Source organism: Melanotaenia boesemani, chromosome 13 (assembly GCF_017639745.1).
Source record: "Melanotaenia boesemani isolate fMelBoe1 chromosome 13, fMelBoe1.pri, whole genome shotgun sequence".
In the NCBI taxonomy this organism is placed as follows: domain Eukaryota; kingdom Metazoa; phylum Chordata; class Actinopteri; order Atheriniformes; family Melanotaeniidae; genus Melanotaenia; species Melanotaenia boesemani.
In genome coordinates this window covers 27,981,677-27,997,929 of record NC_055694.1, presented here as the reverse complement: position 1 = coordinate 27,997,929, position 16,253 = coordinate 27,981,677, and the positions used below count along the sequence as shown (strand labels likewise).

The 16,253-nt window shown below is 39.3% G+C and overlaps 1 protein-coding gene across 2 annotated transcripts in view; it reads left to right on the top strand.

Annotated features, from left to right (window-relative positions):
* The window catches only part of lamb2l (laminin, beta 2-like), a 69,527-nt gene that overhangs the window by 25,711 nt on the left and 27,563 nt on the right, over window positions 1–16,253 (top strand). For both annotated transcript variants that reach the window (XM_042004222.1, XM_042004223.1), the window contains exons 3-10: window positions 4,749–4,918; window positions 10,859–11,003; window positions 11,418–11,491; window positions 11,802–11,990; window positions 12,455–12,518; window positions 14,012–14,214; window positions 14,358–14,478; window positions 15,144–15,332. In XM_042004222.1, coding sequence (XP_041860156.1) covers window positions 4,749–4,918; window positions 10,859–11,003; window positions 11,418–11,491; window positions 11,802–11,990; window positions 12,455–12,518; window positions 14,012–14,214; window positions 14,358–14,478; window positions 15,144–15,332 — 1,155 coding nt within the window. The remainder of the gene's footprint in view (window positions 1–4,748; window positions 4,919–10,858; window positions 11,004–11,417; window positions 11,492–11,801; window positions 11,991–12,454; window positions 12,519–14,011; window positions 14,215–14,357; window positions 14,479–15,143; window positions 15,333–16,253) is intronic.

Sequence of the window (16,253 nt, the reverse complement as noted above, 5' to 3'; positions counted from 1 at the left end):
CCATACATCCATTTTTTTCCTACCATTTATTCGGGGTCGGGTCGTGGGGGCAGCTCCCTAACCAGGGAAGCTCAGACTTCCTTCTCCCTGGCCACATTCACCGGCTTGTCTGGGGGGATCCCAAAGCGCTCTCAGGCCAGCTGAGAGATGTAATCCCTCTAGGGGCCTCCTCCCAGTGGGACATGCCCAGAACACCTTATCAGGGAGACATTCAGGAGGCATCCTGACCAGATACCCATGCCACCTCATCTAGCTCCTCCCGATGCAGAGGAGCAGCGGCTCTACTGAGCAGACAGACTTCATCCATCCTCGGGGCCCTGCCACAGAGCTTTTTAACTACCTCAGCGACCTCTGCCCCAGAGATAGGAGAGCCCACGCTGGAGATGAGTGTTGAAACTTTCTGTGACAGGGGACCAGATTTTCCCAGCAGAACCTCACAACACGTTTGGGTCTACCAGGCCTGACCGGCATCCTCCCCCACCATCTGAACCAACTCACCACCAGGTGGTAATAAGTTGAAAGCTCCGCAACTCTCTTCACCCGAGTGTCAGATGACACCACTACAAAGTCGATCATTGAACTGCGTCCTAGAGTGTCCTGGTGCCAAGTGCACATATAGAAACTCTTATGCCTTTGCATGGTATTTGTTATGGACAATCCATGACAAGCACGGAAGTCCATCAACAAAACATCACTCGGATTCAGATCAGTGGTGCCATTCTTTACAATCACAACCCTCCAGGTCTCACTGTCATTGCCCATGTGAGCATTGAAGTCCCCCAGCAGAACGAGGGAGTCCCCAGAAGGCATGCTCTCTATCACTCCATCTACAAACTCCAAAAAGGGTGGGTACTCTGAACTGTTGTTCATTGCATAAGCACAAACGGTCAGGACCTGTCCTCTCACCTATAGGTGGAGGGAGGCTACCCTCTTATCCACCGGGATAAACCCCAACGTACAGGCACCAAGTCGGGAGGCAATGAGTATGCTCACACCTGCTTGGTGCCTCTCAATAGGAGCAATTCCAGAATGGAAATAGGTCCAGCCCTTCTCGAGGACCGTGTGTCGATGTGAGTCCAACGTTATATAGCCAAAATTGCTCAACCTCTCGCACCAGCTCAAGCTCCATCCCCGCCAGAGAGGTGACATTCCATGTGCCTAGAGCTAGCTTCTGCAGTTGAGGATTGGACCCCCAGGGTCCCCGCCTTCGGCCCAGCTCACACGGTGCCCAACCCCTATGGCCCCTCCTGCAGGTGGTGTACCCACAAGATGAGGGGCCCATTTCACCATTTCGAGCTGAGCCTGACTGAACCCCATGTGCAAAGGACCGGCCACCAGGTGCTCGCCTCTGTGCCCCACCACCAGGCCTGGTTCCAAACAGGGACCCTGGTGGCCCGCGTCTGGGCAAGGGAAACCTGGATCCAGTGTTTTTATCCATCATAGGGGTAATTTGAGCTGTGCTTTCTCTGGTCCTGTTTGCCGTGTGTTACCCTACCAGGGGCATATAGCCCCTGACAACATAGCTCCTAGGATGTTCAGGATGCGCAAACTCCTCCTGCGCGGTAAGGTGGCGGCTTCGTGTGTAAATTCTTTTAAATATGAATATAAAGAACAAGTTTGTCAGTGTACTTACCATTTTGCACAACTATACCTCAGAACCAGAACTGCCACATGCATTACATATTTCTTAATTTTATACTGTGGTTTTATACCGTATTTTTATCCACTTTTATTTTATTATAGTTTCTTTTTGCATTTTTAATGTAACTTGTAGGCCTTTATGTTTCCACCTTTCAAGCTGCTGGAACTGTGAATTTCTCTTGGAGATTAATAAAGTATCTGTCTATCTATCTATCTTGGAAATCCAAACATTATAATAAATAGTTTATCGTTCACCAAAGATTTAGAGGTGTATGCTGGCTTCTCTAAGCCAGTCAGGGCAAGCGGTGATGCTAAAGAATTTTCATGCATCCTGCATAAACAGTGGGATGAACACAGAGATGTCAGAAGCATGTTTTAAAGACTTGAGGTTTGTTGATGGTGGCTTTGTCCTGTAATTATCAGCACCAACACCATCTATTTCTGTCTCTTAAAGAGTCTAACAGTTTGAAGAAAGCCTTTAGACGATGGCTTTTGAAAACTACCTGCATTCAGCAACATTCCTTCCATATGTGGTTCATTTCAAAACACACTCATTTGCTAATTAAAACTGGGGTTAAATTATGAGTGTTGTGAAGTACATGCCTAGACAGAGTGTAGGCAGAGGATGGTAAAATGTGAATTTTTTTTCATACCATTCCATTGTGATATTAAAACTGAGTGACTGAACAACAACAGCTTTTTGCAGTAATTCAGAAACTTATTGAATAGATACATTTAAAAAAAATTATTAAAAAACATACTAATCATTATCAGACTGAAACTCTTATTATTTTCATTGCACTTACAACAAAGAAACACAAAAATGAATTACTGTATTTTGCATTTGAATTGTTCTGCAAAACCTGATATATGACTCTTTACTTGTTGAAAAAATAAAAAAAAAGTCCAGATTAAGTGCAAACACTTGTTTTTTTGTTCACGATGGAAGGATTTCTATGTGCAGCATTTATGGCGCCTCACCTAAGGGCAGGTTATTTGATCAGTGAATGAACACGTTGTGTAAAGTAATGCCTACAAAGTGAGGTCAGGTGAAACCCAGCAGCAATTTTCAGTTTCTGTAGGGACTGTTTGAATAGGAAGGAGTGTTACTTCTACCTTCAGCGCAGCTGGCAATAAAACATTTAAAGTTTTCCTGTATGTTTGAATAAACTTTATTACTGAGTCGTTTATGCATTTCCTACTTGTCTTGCATGTTTGGTCAGGGTGTGTTTGATCTCTATCTATAGTCCACAGGTTGACCCTGACACTTATGTGCAGCTCTACACATTGTCTTTCTTTACTATCAACCGTTTTCAGTGAATATGAGTGCAGTAGAATTCACTGGAGCTTGATGTTGTGGAATTTGCTGTATTTCCTGACAGGTGTATGTGAATTGTTTGCAGAGCCACCCATCCAGGCAGTGCTAATGTTTCACAGGAATTCAGAAAATCCTCTGTTAAATCTTTTACTTGAACTAGAGCCAAGAGATTTACTAATGTGTGCTTTGTGTGTGTGTGTGTGTGTGTGTGTGTGTGTGTGTGTGTGTGTGTGTGTGTGCTTTGCGTGAGTGTGTGCATGCGTGCGGGCGTGCATGAGTGTGACTGGAGGACTTCAATAGAACAAAATCCACAGACCATGACAGCAGTTTAATTGTCTAGCACAATATAGGATGTCAGTTATTTGGAAGGAAAAAATATTGAATGTTTATTGAAATTGTACAAATAGTTGTCTGATATATTCCTACTCTTTTTTTGCATTATGTACATTACGTATACTGAGCACGGAGCAAAAGAAGACATAGCAGGGTCCTCTCAATGATCAGCTCCATTACTGCAAGGTGTCTAAGTCCGATGGCTTAAAAACCAGCCCAAATCATCACCCCTCCTCCACTGTGCATGATTGTTGGTATGAACACTTGGTGCTGAGATGCAAGGACATTGTTTCAGAAGTCTTGTGGTTTTTCAGATGCAACTTTGCAAACTTATACTGTGCTGGCATGTTCTTTTCATAGAGAAGAGGCTTTGCTTGGAAGGTAATGTCCTTCGAAGATTGGCAGCTGTTTTGAATGTTTTCTGCTTATAAATAACCTTTCATTCTGTATGACATGGTGTATTATCCTGCTGGAAGTATCCATAAAAGATGGGTACACTGTTATCATAAAGGGATGTGCCAAGACAATATCCCCCATATCATTACACCAATAGCAGCCTGAACAACTGATACAAGACAGGATGAATCCATGCTTTCATGTTGTTTAAGCCATATCCTGACCATCTAAATGTAACTGCTTAAATAGAGTGTGAGCAGACCAGGAAACAATTCGCCAGTCTGTGTGAATCATGGCCTCAGTTTCCTGTTCTTTACTTCTAATTTCCGGGTACCAGGAGTGGTATCTGGTGTGGTCTTCTGCTGCTTTATGGCTGGACACACCATCGCCAAGCAGTCTGTCCATTCTCTTCTTACCTTTGAGATCAACAGAAAATACACATCGAAGAAAACAAGATAAACACAAAAACTAAGAAACAAAGAAAACACCATAATAGATTAAATCCACTAAAGATCTGCTTTAAAAAAGTTATGTATTAATTCTGAAATTTATAAGAATCTCAGTAATGTAAATCATGATTTATTTTTTGCATTATCTTTTATGATCACAGCAACTTAGTGGCCAATACAATTTTCTCATTTTAGCATTATGTGCAGAAGTGAAATAGAGGCTTAGATAAAGGGGGAAGAAAGGCATTAGCTTAATTGTATAAAACCCTGCAGTGAATCAATGTGGTACACATACACAAACTGAGGCAAACTAACTAAACAAGGATCAGGTGAAGCAAATTAGGAAGGTGTGTAACAACAGGAAGTGAACGTAACAGCATACAGAAATAGATAAACTTACAAAATAAAACAGGAAACAAGACAAAGAACTCAGAGTCAACATAAACAAGAAACGGACTACAATAGAAAACCTAAATTAAAACCCACAGACCATGACACTCATGATGTTTTGTTTCTTCATGCATAGAGCTCTGTTACTTTAGCATAATCCAGAACTCCACATGCAAAACTGGAATTATTATGCTCTGTTTCTGTTTCTGCCTCCATTTCAGCTCTGAGTGTTTCTGGACAAGAATATCCGTCGAGCCCTCATGGCTGCACCGAGGGAAGCTGCTACCCTGCAACAGGAAACCTTCTGATTGGACGGGCTGTCAACCTTACCGCCTCCTCTACTTGTGGGTTGAATGGACCACAGCAGTATTGTATTGTCAGCCATTTACAGGTACAGACATACACACAAAAGCCTAAAGAGGAAAGAGAGTTATTTCTTCACTTTTTCCGTAAAAGAAAGCATTTAGCATCCATATGGGAGCAGGTGATAATAATTCACCTTTTGTATATAGCTTTAAATTATATCAATTTTTTCACAGTCAGCATCTCCATTACTGTTTCTTACTTTGAGTGCTTAGACTCTTGTATCTAACTTTAATTTTCACGTCGTCACATCCCTTGCAATACATGGTACCCTGTAATCAGGTACTTTCACCCACCATCACCTGTCATTCTTCACAACTTCCTTTATAAATGTCATCCATCAGTTTGTGTCTTGCCTGGTTACTCTCACTGTCACTTCATTGTCTCAAACACCTCTTTGTGCCTTTACTATGTTTTTCTATTATTTCAGTTGTAGTTGGTAGACTATTTTGAGATGCTAGTATATGCACAGAACCAGATTTGTCACAGCTGTGTCATATATTTGTCCTTCTTTTGCTTTTCCTGAACACAGAATCACTTTTTATTATCACAGAAACTTATTTATTATTAGTAGAATATTTTGAGATGCTTACCACAGAAATCTGTTTTAAAAAAGTTGCAGGGAATAACAGTTTGAGTTTGTGTTAAATGAAGCAGCAAAAACCACTTTTGACTCATATTGCCTCACTTAACATGCAGAACATTGTGATGCCCACTTGATTAGCTTTCATTCGATATTTCAAAGACTCAAATTGGACTCGACAACTCAAACCCACAAACACACAACCATTCTGTTGTCCAAATTCAATTTCACCTCCAGTTTAAGTTGTTTGAAAGGGAACTTGTGTGTCTATTCAGAAACGTCCATTTCAAACCACTTGAACTAGAAGTGGCATTGTGTTGCAGCAGTGGTCTCAAACTCAGTTTGTAAATGAAGCAGAAATCATAGTAAAGACATAGTAAAGAGACAAAGAGGTGTTTGAGACAATGATGTGACAGTGACAGAGATGATAAAAAGCGAGAAAACCTGTTTGAAAAAAGACAAATCTTGTCTGCCTTGAGCCGCTGGAGTACTGGGCGACCCTGCTCAAAGTTTTCAGACTGCACACAAATATGTGGAAGAACTTTTTAAAATGTAAGTTATAAATAATAACCTAATGGTGTTTGAAAGGACCTGACCACAGGGTACCATGTATTGTAAGATAGGTGGCGACATGAGAATAAAAGAGTCAGATTTTAGAGTCTAACTGAGCACACAAACTAAGAAGCAGGAAATGGATATTGCTGAATATGAAAAAATTGATGTCAATTAAAGTACTATTTTAACACAGCATGTAAAGGAAAGAACAAAATGAAAGTCTAATTTCCTTAAGATTGCATAAATTGATCACTTAAAACCATTTAAATTACTACCTACTCTCCTAAGGAATGCTTTCTGCAATTTAAAAAATGGTTGAAATAGTGTTCATGGCTAATGGATGCACACAAGAGCAGCAATATATATTAAGTGCTATTAGTAGTAGTTTCACTTAGAGGAAATTCTGCCGTTGTGCATCAGTAAGTGCAGGAGTGGAATGCAGCCCTTGAAAATTTGTCAATATATCACAAGTCATTGTCCGTACAATATTGCAAAAGACTTAGTTGTTAAGAGTGCAATGTAGCCACTTCATGTACATAATGTGAGGAAAATGGCAAACAAGACAACAAGGCTCAGATGGTTTAACTGACTTCATAATCAAAGCCTTCTGTAGAGGTTGTAAAATGTCATGAAAGACAGCCTTTTGTCTGATTGGACTTATATGTCTCAGAATGAAGGACACAAAGTGTTGCATGTTCATATACTGTACAAGTTTCTTAATCAGACTGAACCCCAACTCATCTGAGTGATCTCCATCATGCAGTTACAGAAGACATGTAGACAAGTGTCTTTCTCTACAATAAAACTGGTGATTCCGTTTGTTAGGCTCACCTGATTGTTAAGTGAAAGTGGCAGTTTCTTTCATCAACTTGTGTCTTGAATCTGTTATAGGCTATTGCAAGCTAGAAACATCATGGAAACATGCACGCTCTCACAAACATTTAACCAAACTGCAGAACTTCCTTATTAGAGTGTGATTTCATCATCAGAAGTTAGTTTATTTTCCTTTTTCTAGGTTTGCCCCTGATCTTGTGTTACCTGACCCTGCCTCTTGTTGTCTCATTGGCTGTAGCTCCTTGCTAATAACTAACTCACATCACCTTCTCCAAAATATCAAACATGCTATTCCGTTAAAGACATATCTACAGGCCTCTTAAGTTACTTTAACACATAGTGATGAATGAGCACTGACTGAACTGCTAACTTCCTTCAGATCTGGACTGATTACAGAATTCTAATGTTTTTCTGCAACAGGAAATTGGGTTTAGAATCTCATAGTGTGAACTAGGCTTCAGGGATCACTGTCCACCATCTACTCCTTCTCATGTTAGACACTGAAAAATAGTTTTTTTCCCTCTCTTGTTTTTACATAATCAGCATTTGTCTGCATACTACCAGTGATGTCGTCGTGTTGTGCAGTGAAATGTGTTTTTTTAACATCACGAGTCTTTACATTACCTCAGAAAAGCTTTAATTCACCCCTGATTTTAACAACTAGATTTCTTTCTTCCACTTCTATTGTATATCTCTTGAGAGGAAGCAGTAGCCTGGTGGTTGCAGAGTTGGGCTTGGGTCTGGTGTGCCAACAGAGGGGAACAACCCCCACCCATCTAGTATTGCTAGAGAACAGTTAATGAAGAGTTGAATTTCCCAATCGGGATTAATAAAGTAAAAATGATTATAATTATTATTACACAGTTAAGTTATGAGCTGAAAAATGTTGTTTTAAATGAGGCTGCACATAAATAAAACCTGATGAGGAGATGTTTGTGAGTGTGTGCTTAGACAGAAATGTGTTAAACTACTTGTTCACACCTGTATAAACTGGGACTCAGTGGAGTTATAGACTGTCCTTCACTTGTGTGGCAAACAGCTCTTGTTTTTCTGTCCTCGCTCACCTGACATCTCCTGTCATGTTCGCCATCATGTTTACGTTTGCCTCACTTCCATCCGTGCATTTCTGTGCAACTACATGTTTGTGCCTGCACTTCCACTGCCTGAGGGCAGGAATATTCTCCGCTCTCAGCTTCCAGGTGAACATAATTAACATTCTGTGACTAGTGAGAGGCCTCCGACTACAGTATGGGATGGGATACAGTGACAGCCTGGTATGTTTAAAGCTATTCCTAAGGCCCATATTCCCCCTGTTTTCTGCTAGTTTAAAATGAAGCTATGTTACATGTTAAAAGATAGAGACAACAAAATTGAGTGAAGAAGGGGTAAGAAAAGCAGAGAATGGCCAATAAAAGTGAGATGAGAAACAAAACTGGAGGGGAAAAAAGGGACATATCAGTTGGAACTGAAGTAGGAAGAAAACTGAATGAGGGAGGTGGGATCAACTTAGTTTTTGTAAAGCCACCATGGTAGTTGAACAAAAAAGTGATTTCAGTCCGCAACAGATTTACAACAGTATGTTGTTGGAGCAGAAAGCCTCATTGTTGAGCTGACCAAGCTTGACTAATGGGAGATAAATAAGAGCTGAGAAGAGGGCGGGAGGTTCTTAAAGCCACACAACAAGCACCAACTTGAGCTTTGCAAAACTCCTTTATTCATTTATTTATTTTTGCAAATCTCTTTAAAGACAAAATGAATAGAAATAAGACTTTTTTTTATGCTAGAGACTTAAAAGCCATTTCCCTTTTTTTTTCAAAATATCCTAATACTTGAAATCTTGCATGTGGTGTATATTTATTTAAAAATGTTAAAATATACACTGTGAAGAATGGAGCTATGTAGCAGTTGTATGGGGAACCAGGATGATGAGTACTAATGAATTAGATTAGATTAGGACATAAAAAAATTATTATAAGGTTAGTCAGGAAAGGTGAAGAAGGCAAGCAGGCATGTAAAAAAAAAACACAGGTTGGCATACAAACATACAAGTAGGCATTTGTGCACATCTAGTCATGCACATCCACTTTCATGCCGAGTCTATTTAACAGCTCCGTTGTTGTTAGCAGCTTAATCACCCTTGACAACAGCCTAATTAAGAAATGCTGGCCTGGAATTCACTGTTTGGTGGATTCCAGGCCAGCAATATGCCAACTTACCCTCATCTCCCGTTTGGCCCTATTTTCTTCTACCTGCTCCCCTCTTCATGGCCCCTTGTTTAAGCTCGTTGGATTTTCCTCACTCTCTTATGACTCCTGGTGCTGTATTTGCCACCAATTTTTAAATAAACTGTGACGAAATATGTTTTAGGTCTGCTCAGGTCCCTGCCAGTTGTCATCCATCACAATCTTGAAGGAAAATCCCATTAAACATTTTCATCTCATATTATATAAATAGCTGCTGTGATCACACAGAAGATATTTCTGTGAAGCAGTGATGTCAGACAAATTTACGTTTAGTGAGTTAGCCGACTCAAAAATTACACACACACACAAATAATATATATATATATATATAAATAAATTCATTTTTATTCATTTTCTGTACCGCTTAATCGAATTAAGTGTTGCGGGAAAGCTGGAGCCCAGCAATTAGCAGGCAAGATGCAGGGTATTTTTTTAGAGTAATCAATTAACCTAACATGTAGGCCTGTCGCGATAAGCAATAAGTCAATTAATTGAACGATAAGAAAATAAGAGCACGATAAGTTTGCCGGCCGCGATAATTTTTTTTCGTCCCCCCTTTACCATAGACTGTGTATGACAATAGGTTTCACTATGGAGTATTTCGACTAAACGCTCTGGTTTCTTGCGGAGTGATCTCTCTAGTGTCACACTTGACTGCAGCATGTTGCAGCACGAGCCGGTAAGCCGCATTTGTTTTGCACGGCTGCCAACACGCAATGGCCGTGAGACTTGCGTATTTAAGTGGCTTCTCACGCTCTCGCGCTAAACCTCCGATTCTCATGCTGAAATATGTAAATAATAGATGCAAGCATCTCCTCTTTTATTGTTTCACTGCTTCCCACATGTAAGCAGAACACACACATTCTAGCTTACGACGTCAGTACAAAGCCCCCACTTCCTGGTCTACCGTAATAACCCCTGTAATCCGCAGGCACATTACGCAAATAGAATCAGCCTATATACTACCGTATATGACAAAATACACATTAAGAGCAATGCCGGCTAATCGAGAGGTTTGGGAGGATTCCCAGTGGGCCGCATAACTTTTGGGCCGGTGTCCCGGCGTATGTGAATGTGGTATCCCAGCTAACTGCTGGGTTGTAGTTACTTATAAGGCCAACAGAGGGCAGAATGACTTTGTTTCACAAGCAGTAGATTTTGAAGAGCAGAAGAAGAACACAGGTTTTTGTTCGATGTAAAGTGCTGAAGTTTGGTTCGTCATTAAAACCGGCATGCTTGTCTACTTGTCTGGAGTTTATTTGAAGATGCAACAGTGAAAAAGGCGCTTTTATTTATTTAGTTTATTGACCTTTGAAAATGTGTACTTGCATTATTACGGCATATGTCACTATATTAGTTGAGAATGGTCTCAAAATGACACATTAGCGCTCTGCGCAATATTATCGTTTATTGCGATAATTTCTGAGAAAATTTATCGTACAGCTAAATTTGTTATCGTGACAGGCCTACTAACATGCATGTCTTTGGACAGTGGGTAGTTAAAAACTAACCTAAGCATGGGCAACATGTGTTGTTTGGGCTAAATGTGCGGAAAGTTATCATTTGTGCCATATCTGTTAGATATGTGGATGGGTTTAGTCTCCCTCATTCAGTGTTGTTCTTAAAGGCCAAATATGCCCCAAAAGAAAAATTTAGGTCAAATTAACCTATGCCATTTCAAACTAACATTTGGCTCAAGTCAAACTTTTCACTTGTGCCATCTTAAAATCACTGTGTCCTCTGCTCCTAACAGGAGCCAGACAAGTGTTTTGAGTGTGACTCCCGGCGCCCCTACGACACGTACCGCCACAGAAACAGCCACCGCATCGAAAATGTGATTTACCTCATGGATGCCAGAGACCCCAGTGGAGACCACACCTGGTGGCAGTCTGTCAACGGTATGAATTTACTACATAATTACCCACAAGAACACAATCAGTCTGCTGATGGTCTTGTCCTCATATGTGGGTATAAGTGTTCAAGACTTGTTTGTTTTTCTCTTTTGAAAGTTATTCCTGATAGTAGAGAAATACATTTTCGAAGAATTGTACAAAATAATCTAATTACTGTAAGTCTCTGTTAGAAAATTAAATGCTGTTGAAATTTGGGATTATGAGATGGGAAGAAGTACTTTTAAAGTGCAGCTAATTATATGTTCTCATGATTGATGGTGATAAACTGATATTTCCTGGGGGAGAGAGAAAATTGCAAAGCAAGATAAAGATCTCAAGCAGTCATTCATGCAGTTAGTTGAGACAATGCACTATAAATCACACTGTTATTATACCAACTGACATTCCTTTCTTCCACAGGTAAGGAGGATGTTAGCATCAGACTGAACCTGGAGGCCGAATTCCACTTCACACATCTTATCATGAAGTTTAAGGTGAGCTCTTCTTTTGTGTGAATATGAGTACTATAGTATGTTTGTGTACCTCTATTGGAAACGTATAAGCTTGGACAAGCAGAGACACATTTGTCTGGGTCTGTGTTTGTTATATACACTCAGAAAGCTGGATTTAACATTCCACCAGGCATTAATCCAATATCTGTTTGTTGGGCAAACATTAAAAGAAAGATTAAAATAAATCACCTTGACGAGGTGATTTCTTCATGATCAAAATCTGACTATATTTCTGTCTCCAGTTTGATGTATAGTTAAAGTCATTTTATTTATTTATTTTACACCTCCTTAGACTTTCAGACCTAAAGCTATGATCATCGAGCGTTCAGCAGACTTTGGGCGCACATGGCGGCCCTACCGCTACTTTGCTTCCAACTGTACCAGTACCTTCCCTCGCATCCCTGCCAACCGCTTGCACCACATTAATGACATCATCTGTGAGGAACGCTACTCTGACATTGAGCCTTCCACTAATGGAGAGGTGAGTTTAACAGGTTGCAGTTGCAGTAAGAAAATGGGCTGAGTACTTTTTAGCTTTATAACCCTTTTTTATGGCTCTCAGCTACAAGGAAACTACTTGTATGAGATTCTTTTTAGATACATGTTTGAAATAGGGCTGTTTCTTTATGTTTTTTTTATATTTTTGCCTTGGTAAAAATACCACAGAGATGGAGTACAACAGAACCCTTCTGTACCTGTAATTTACAGCTCTGTTCATAGCAAGCCACTTCACTTCAGAAAAAAACTGTTAATTTCAGTAATAATTAAAATTATTCATTATTTGCTTTTTCTAGGCTTATAATTTAAATTATGGTCCGTAAAAATTAAATTTCCTTATAGAAACTGGTGCTAAAGCTTTAATTGTTTTTTGGTTTTATCTGGATTACTGTACACCAAAATCCTAGAATTTTAATTTCGTCTGAATTACTTTGTCCTGTGTTTAAGGTTATTTATAAAGTCTTGGATCCAGCGATTCCTGTAAAAGACCCTTATAGCTTGGACATTCAAGGTCAGTAAAGACTTAATGATTGTCAGATACTAACATTATCATCATAGTACAGCATGCTTGCTTCGTAAAAGTGTCACCTTGATTTATATCACAATCTTTCCATGAACAAAAACAGTATGAATGTGGGAAAAAAAAATCTTAGAGACACAGAAATTCTTTCTGCATTCCCGGAGGTTTTGTCTACAAACAAAAGATATCCCATCTCTCAGATCCCATTGAGATCTGGTTGTAGCTCATTATTTGGGTATGGCTAACTCATCTGAACAGAGCATCTGTCGTGTTGAAGCATGCTGAAACTGCATGTAGAGATTAGCCAAACCACATTCGGAAGGAATCGGGCTTATAATGTTATGAGACGTCTTCTTGCTAGATCAACCAAGCCAAATAAAAGCATCAGGTACTGTCGTGGATCAGATAGAACAAAGACCCCTAAACAACAATTTCTTTCCCCTTTGCTGTATTGACATATCAGTCTGTCCCATTTTACCTGTTTGTTGCATCAAATTGAAGATACAGTTGAGACAAGAACAATATTAATAATCATTAATATAATAATACAAAAACAATAATAACAATATTAATTAAAAAAAAGTTTAGCTGTAACTCGCTGAGTAAAGCTATTCTATTCTATATACAAAAATGTATATATTAATGTAAATATTATTGTTCACATAGAGATAAGTTAGTAGCTGTGTGACTTAAATTAAACTTTGTTAGACATTTTCTGTTTATTTTTAAATCTTTTACCAGTACTTCCTGCAGTTTACTTTCTGATCCTGCACTTTATTTATTATTTCTCACGAACAGGTTTTAGATTTTACTTACCAGATTGCAGTTGCACCAGCAGTGTTGCGATATACCAGTTTTCATGATAGTTCATGATATTTAAAAAATTTAAATCAACATTGTGGTGATAATATTGTGATTTTCACAGAAGTTGTGATTTATTTGAAAAATATAGAATTGTTTCAAGATAGTTATCTTAGATATTTAAAGTAAGTTCTTACTTCCAATTTGCTGAACTGAATTATTGCAGAAACTCAGAAAACTCCCCTGATCTTAGTCATATTATTTATACATGATTATTCTCAACTGCAGTTTTACATCCTAACATATGATTTGTGACACATGCTGTTTCTTTGCAAGACTCCTGCAGTCAGTGCAGAACAAGATAGCTGTGGAAGAAAAGAGAACTTTGATTAATAGAGAAACCTGACAACTGCTATGCATTTTGAAGGCTATAGATTAAAAGAAAACTTTGTGTGGGTGCAAAGATGGAAATATAAAGTATTAAATGTCCTTTAACAACTCATTTAAAAATATTTATTGCAATAATGTTTTATTTAAAAGCTCTATATTAAGAATATTGCATGAAAACATCGCCAGTGAATCACTGCTTATCTTAACATTAAAAATTGTGTTTTTCTGTCTGTAGAATGAATCTGTGGATCAGGCATTCATTGATGGTTTGCTTGTTTGGTTCTCCTTAACAGAACTTCTGCGCATCACCAACCTTCGGATCAACTTCACAAAGCTCAACACTCTGGGAGACGACCTGCTGGACCGCCGCTCTGACGTCTTGCAAAAATATTACTATGCCATTTATGAGCTGGTTGTTAGAGGGAGCTGCTTTTGTTATGGACATGCTTCAGAGTGTGCTCCAGTGCCAGGGGTCAACACCCGGGAAAGTGGCATGGTGAGTCAACAGATTAAAGCACCGGCAAAACACTGTTATCATATCTTGTTTGAAAAACAAGCAGTAAAAGAAAGATCCTTGCAATATTTCTTAAGCAAACATTCTCATGCAGCCTTTATGAGCTTTTTTCTTATTTTGGCTAGATTCACGGTCGCTGTGTTTGCAAACATAATACTGAGGGTCTGAACTGTGAGCGTTGCAGAGATTTCCACAATGATCTGCCGTGGAGACCAGCGGAGGCAGAGAACCCTCACACATGCAGAGGTAAAAGACAAATGCTGCATATGACATGAGTACGAACACACAAATGCACATGATGTCTTTATGCTCTATGATGTATTCCACTGTTCAGAGTTTCATTTGAACCTGTCAACACTGAAACACAACAGCAGAAACAGATGTGTGGGTTGTTTTTTTATGCAAAATGTTTTCATGCATCTCTTATTTATTTTGTTTAATATGCCAGTATGACCATCAGTATAATGTTGTGTTTCAGGGTTATTCAGTTTGGCCCTACGAGAGCTGCAATCCAGCAGGTTTTCCATGTATTCCTGCTTTAACACAACTGAATCAAATTATTGGATCTAACAGTCAATCAAGTTCAGCACAATGACCCATTAATTTAAAGTCAGATGTGTTGGAGCAGGGATACATGGAAAACCTGCTGGATTGCAGCTCTCATTGGACTGGATTGAGTAACCTTGATGTATATTGATCCTTGTTTTATATATTAATCTAGAAGATTTCTTTGTAGTCTTTCTTCAGCTAAATAAACTATTTCTACAGCTTTAACAGGATTTCAGAAGCATTTTGTCTCAGGTCAACCCAGGTTCTCTAACTTCCTGAAAAGAAACCATAACTACCTCATCTGTTCAAAATACTTTCCATTGATTTATTTACTTTTTTTTTTTTTTGACCTGTATCTTCAGAGTGTAACTGCAATGGTCACTCAAACCAGTGTCACTTTGACATGGCGGTGTATTTGGCCACGGGCAACACTAGTGGAGGAGTTTGTGATGATTGTCGGCACAACACCATGGGACGCAACTGTGAGATGTGTAAACCTTTCTACTACCAAGACCCTAATAGGGATATCAGGGACCCTCGTGTTTGTATTGGTGAGTCATTTGTTCCATGTTCTCTAGCACAAAGTGCAACAATCTCATGCTTATGTTCTCCGTCTTATATGTTCACATGTTCATCTTTCTCCTGGACTGGTGCTGCAAAAAACCTCAGTGTCTTGATTAAAGAAAAGTTATTCCATCCAGTCTCTTTATCATGTTGCACTTGATGACATCAAAGAAATTAAGCTGTTTTTGATTAAGATTGTTTCAGAGCTCTACTAAGTCGTCCAGGCATCTGATGTTCAGTGAGGCAAAGAGAGCAAATGTCATTCCATTACTATCCAAACTCCACTGTCTGTATCAGATTCAAGTCACAAAAGATGCATATTTCTTACTGAGTAACCTCTTGGTCTAAAGGTCTAAAGGCCATGGTTGCATTATCCTTTTTCATTCGGAATTACTTACTCAGAATTAAATAATTTGGAACTAAAGTATTCTCCTTAGTGTTTACGTAAGAGATAATGCCCGACGAGGTGTCCATTAAAATAATCTAATGGACGATGGGGAGGACGGTTGCCTCTGCGAAGTCCATTAATTTATGATAATGGACACCTCGAAGGGGGTTATCCCGCTTATACCATGGTCACTTACGAAAGAAAAAAATATGAAATAAATTATTAATGCGTTAATGTTGTTTTTTTAACCGTTAAATTCGTAGGTTTTTCACAAGAAGCGGCTGAGTGGACTATTTCATTGTGACGCATTGCCAATGTAACCGGCTCTGACACAGATCCTGCAGCTCGGTCGGCCGCAGTTATGTTACGTGACACAAACATTTCAGAGGGCGGGTGCAGCTCTAACAGCTTGTATGTGTCCAGAGGATGATGCAACATTTTGTTTCAAACTGTCCACAGATAGTTTCCTACATCGTTCAATAAACCTGCAGGCTGCTTTCACAGCGACGCCCCGTCACAG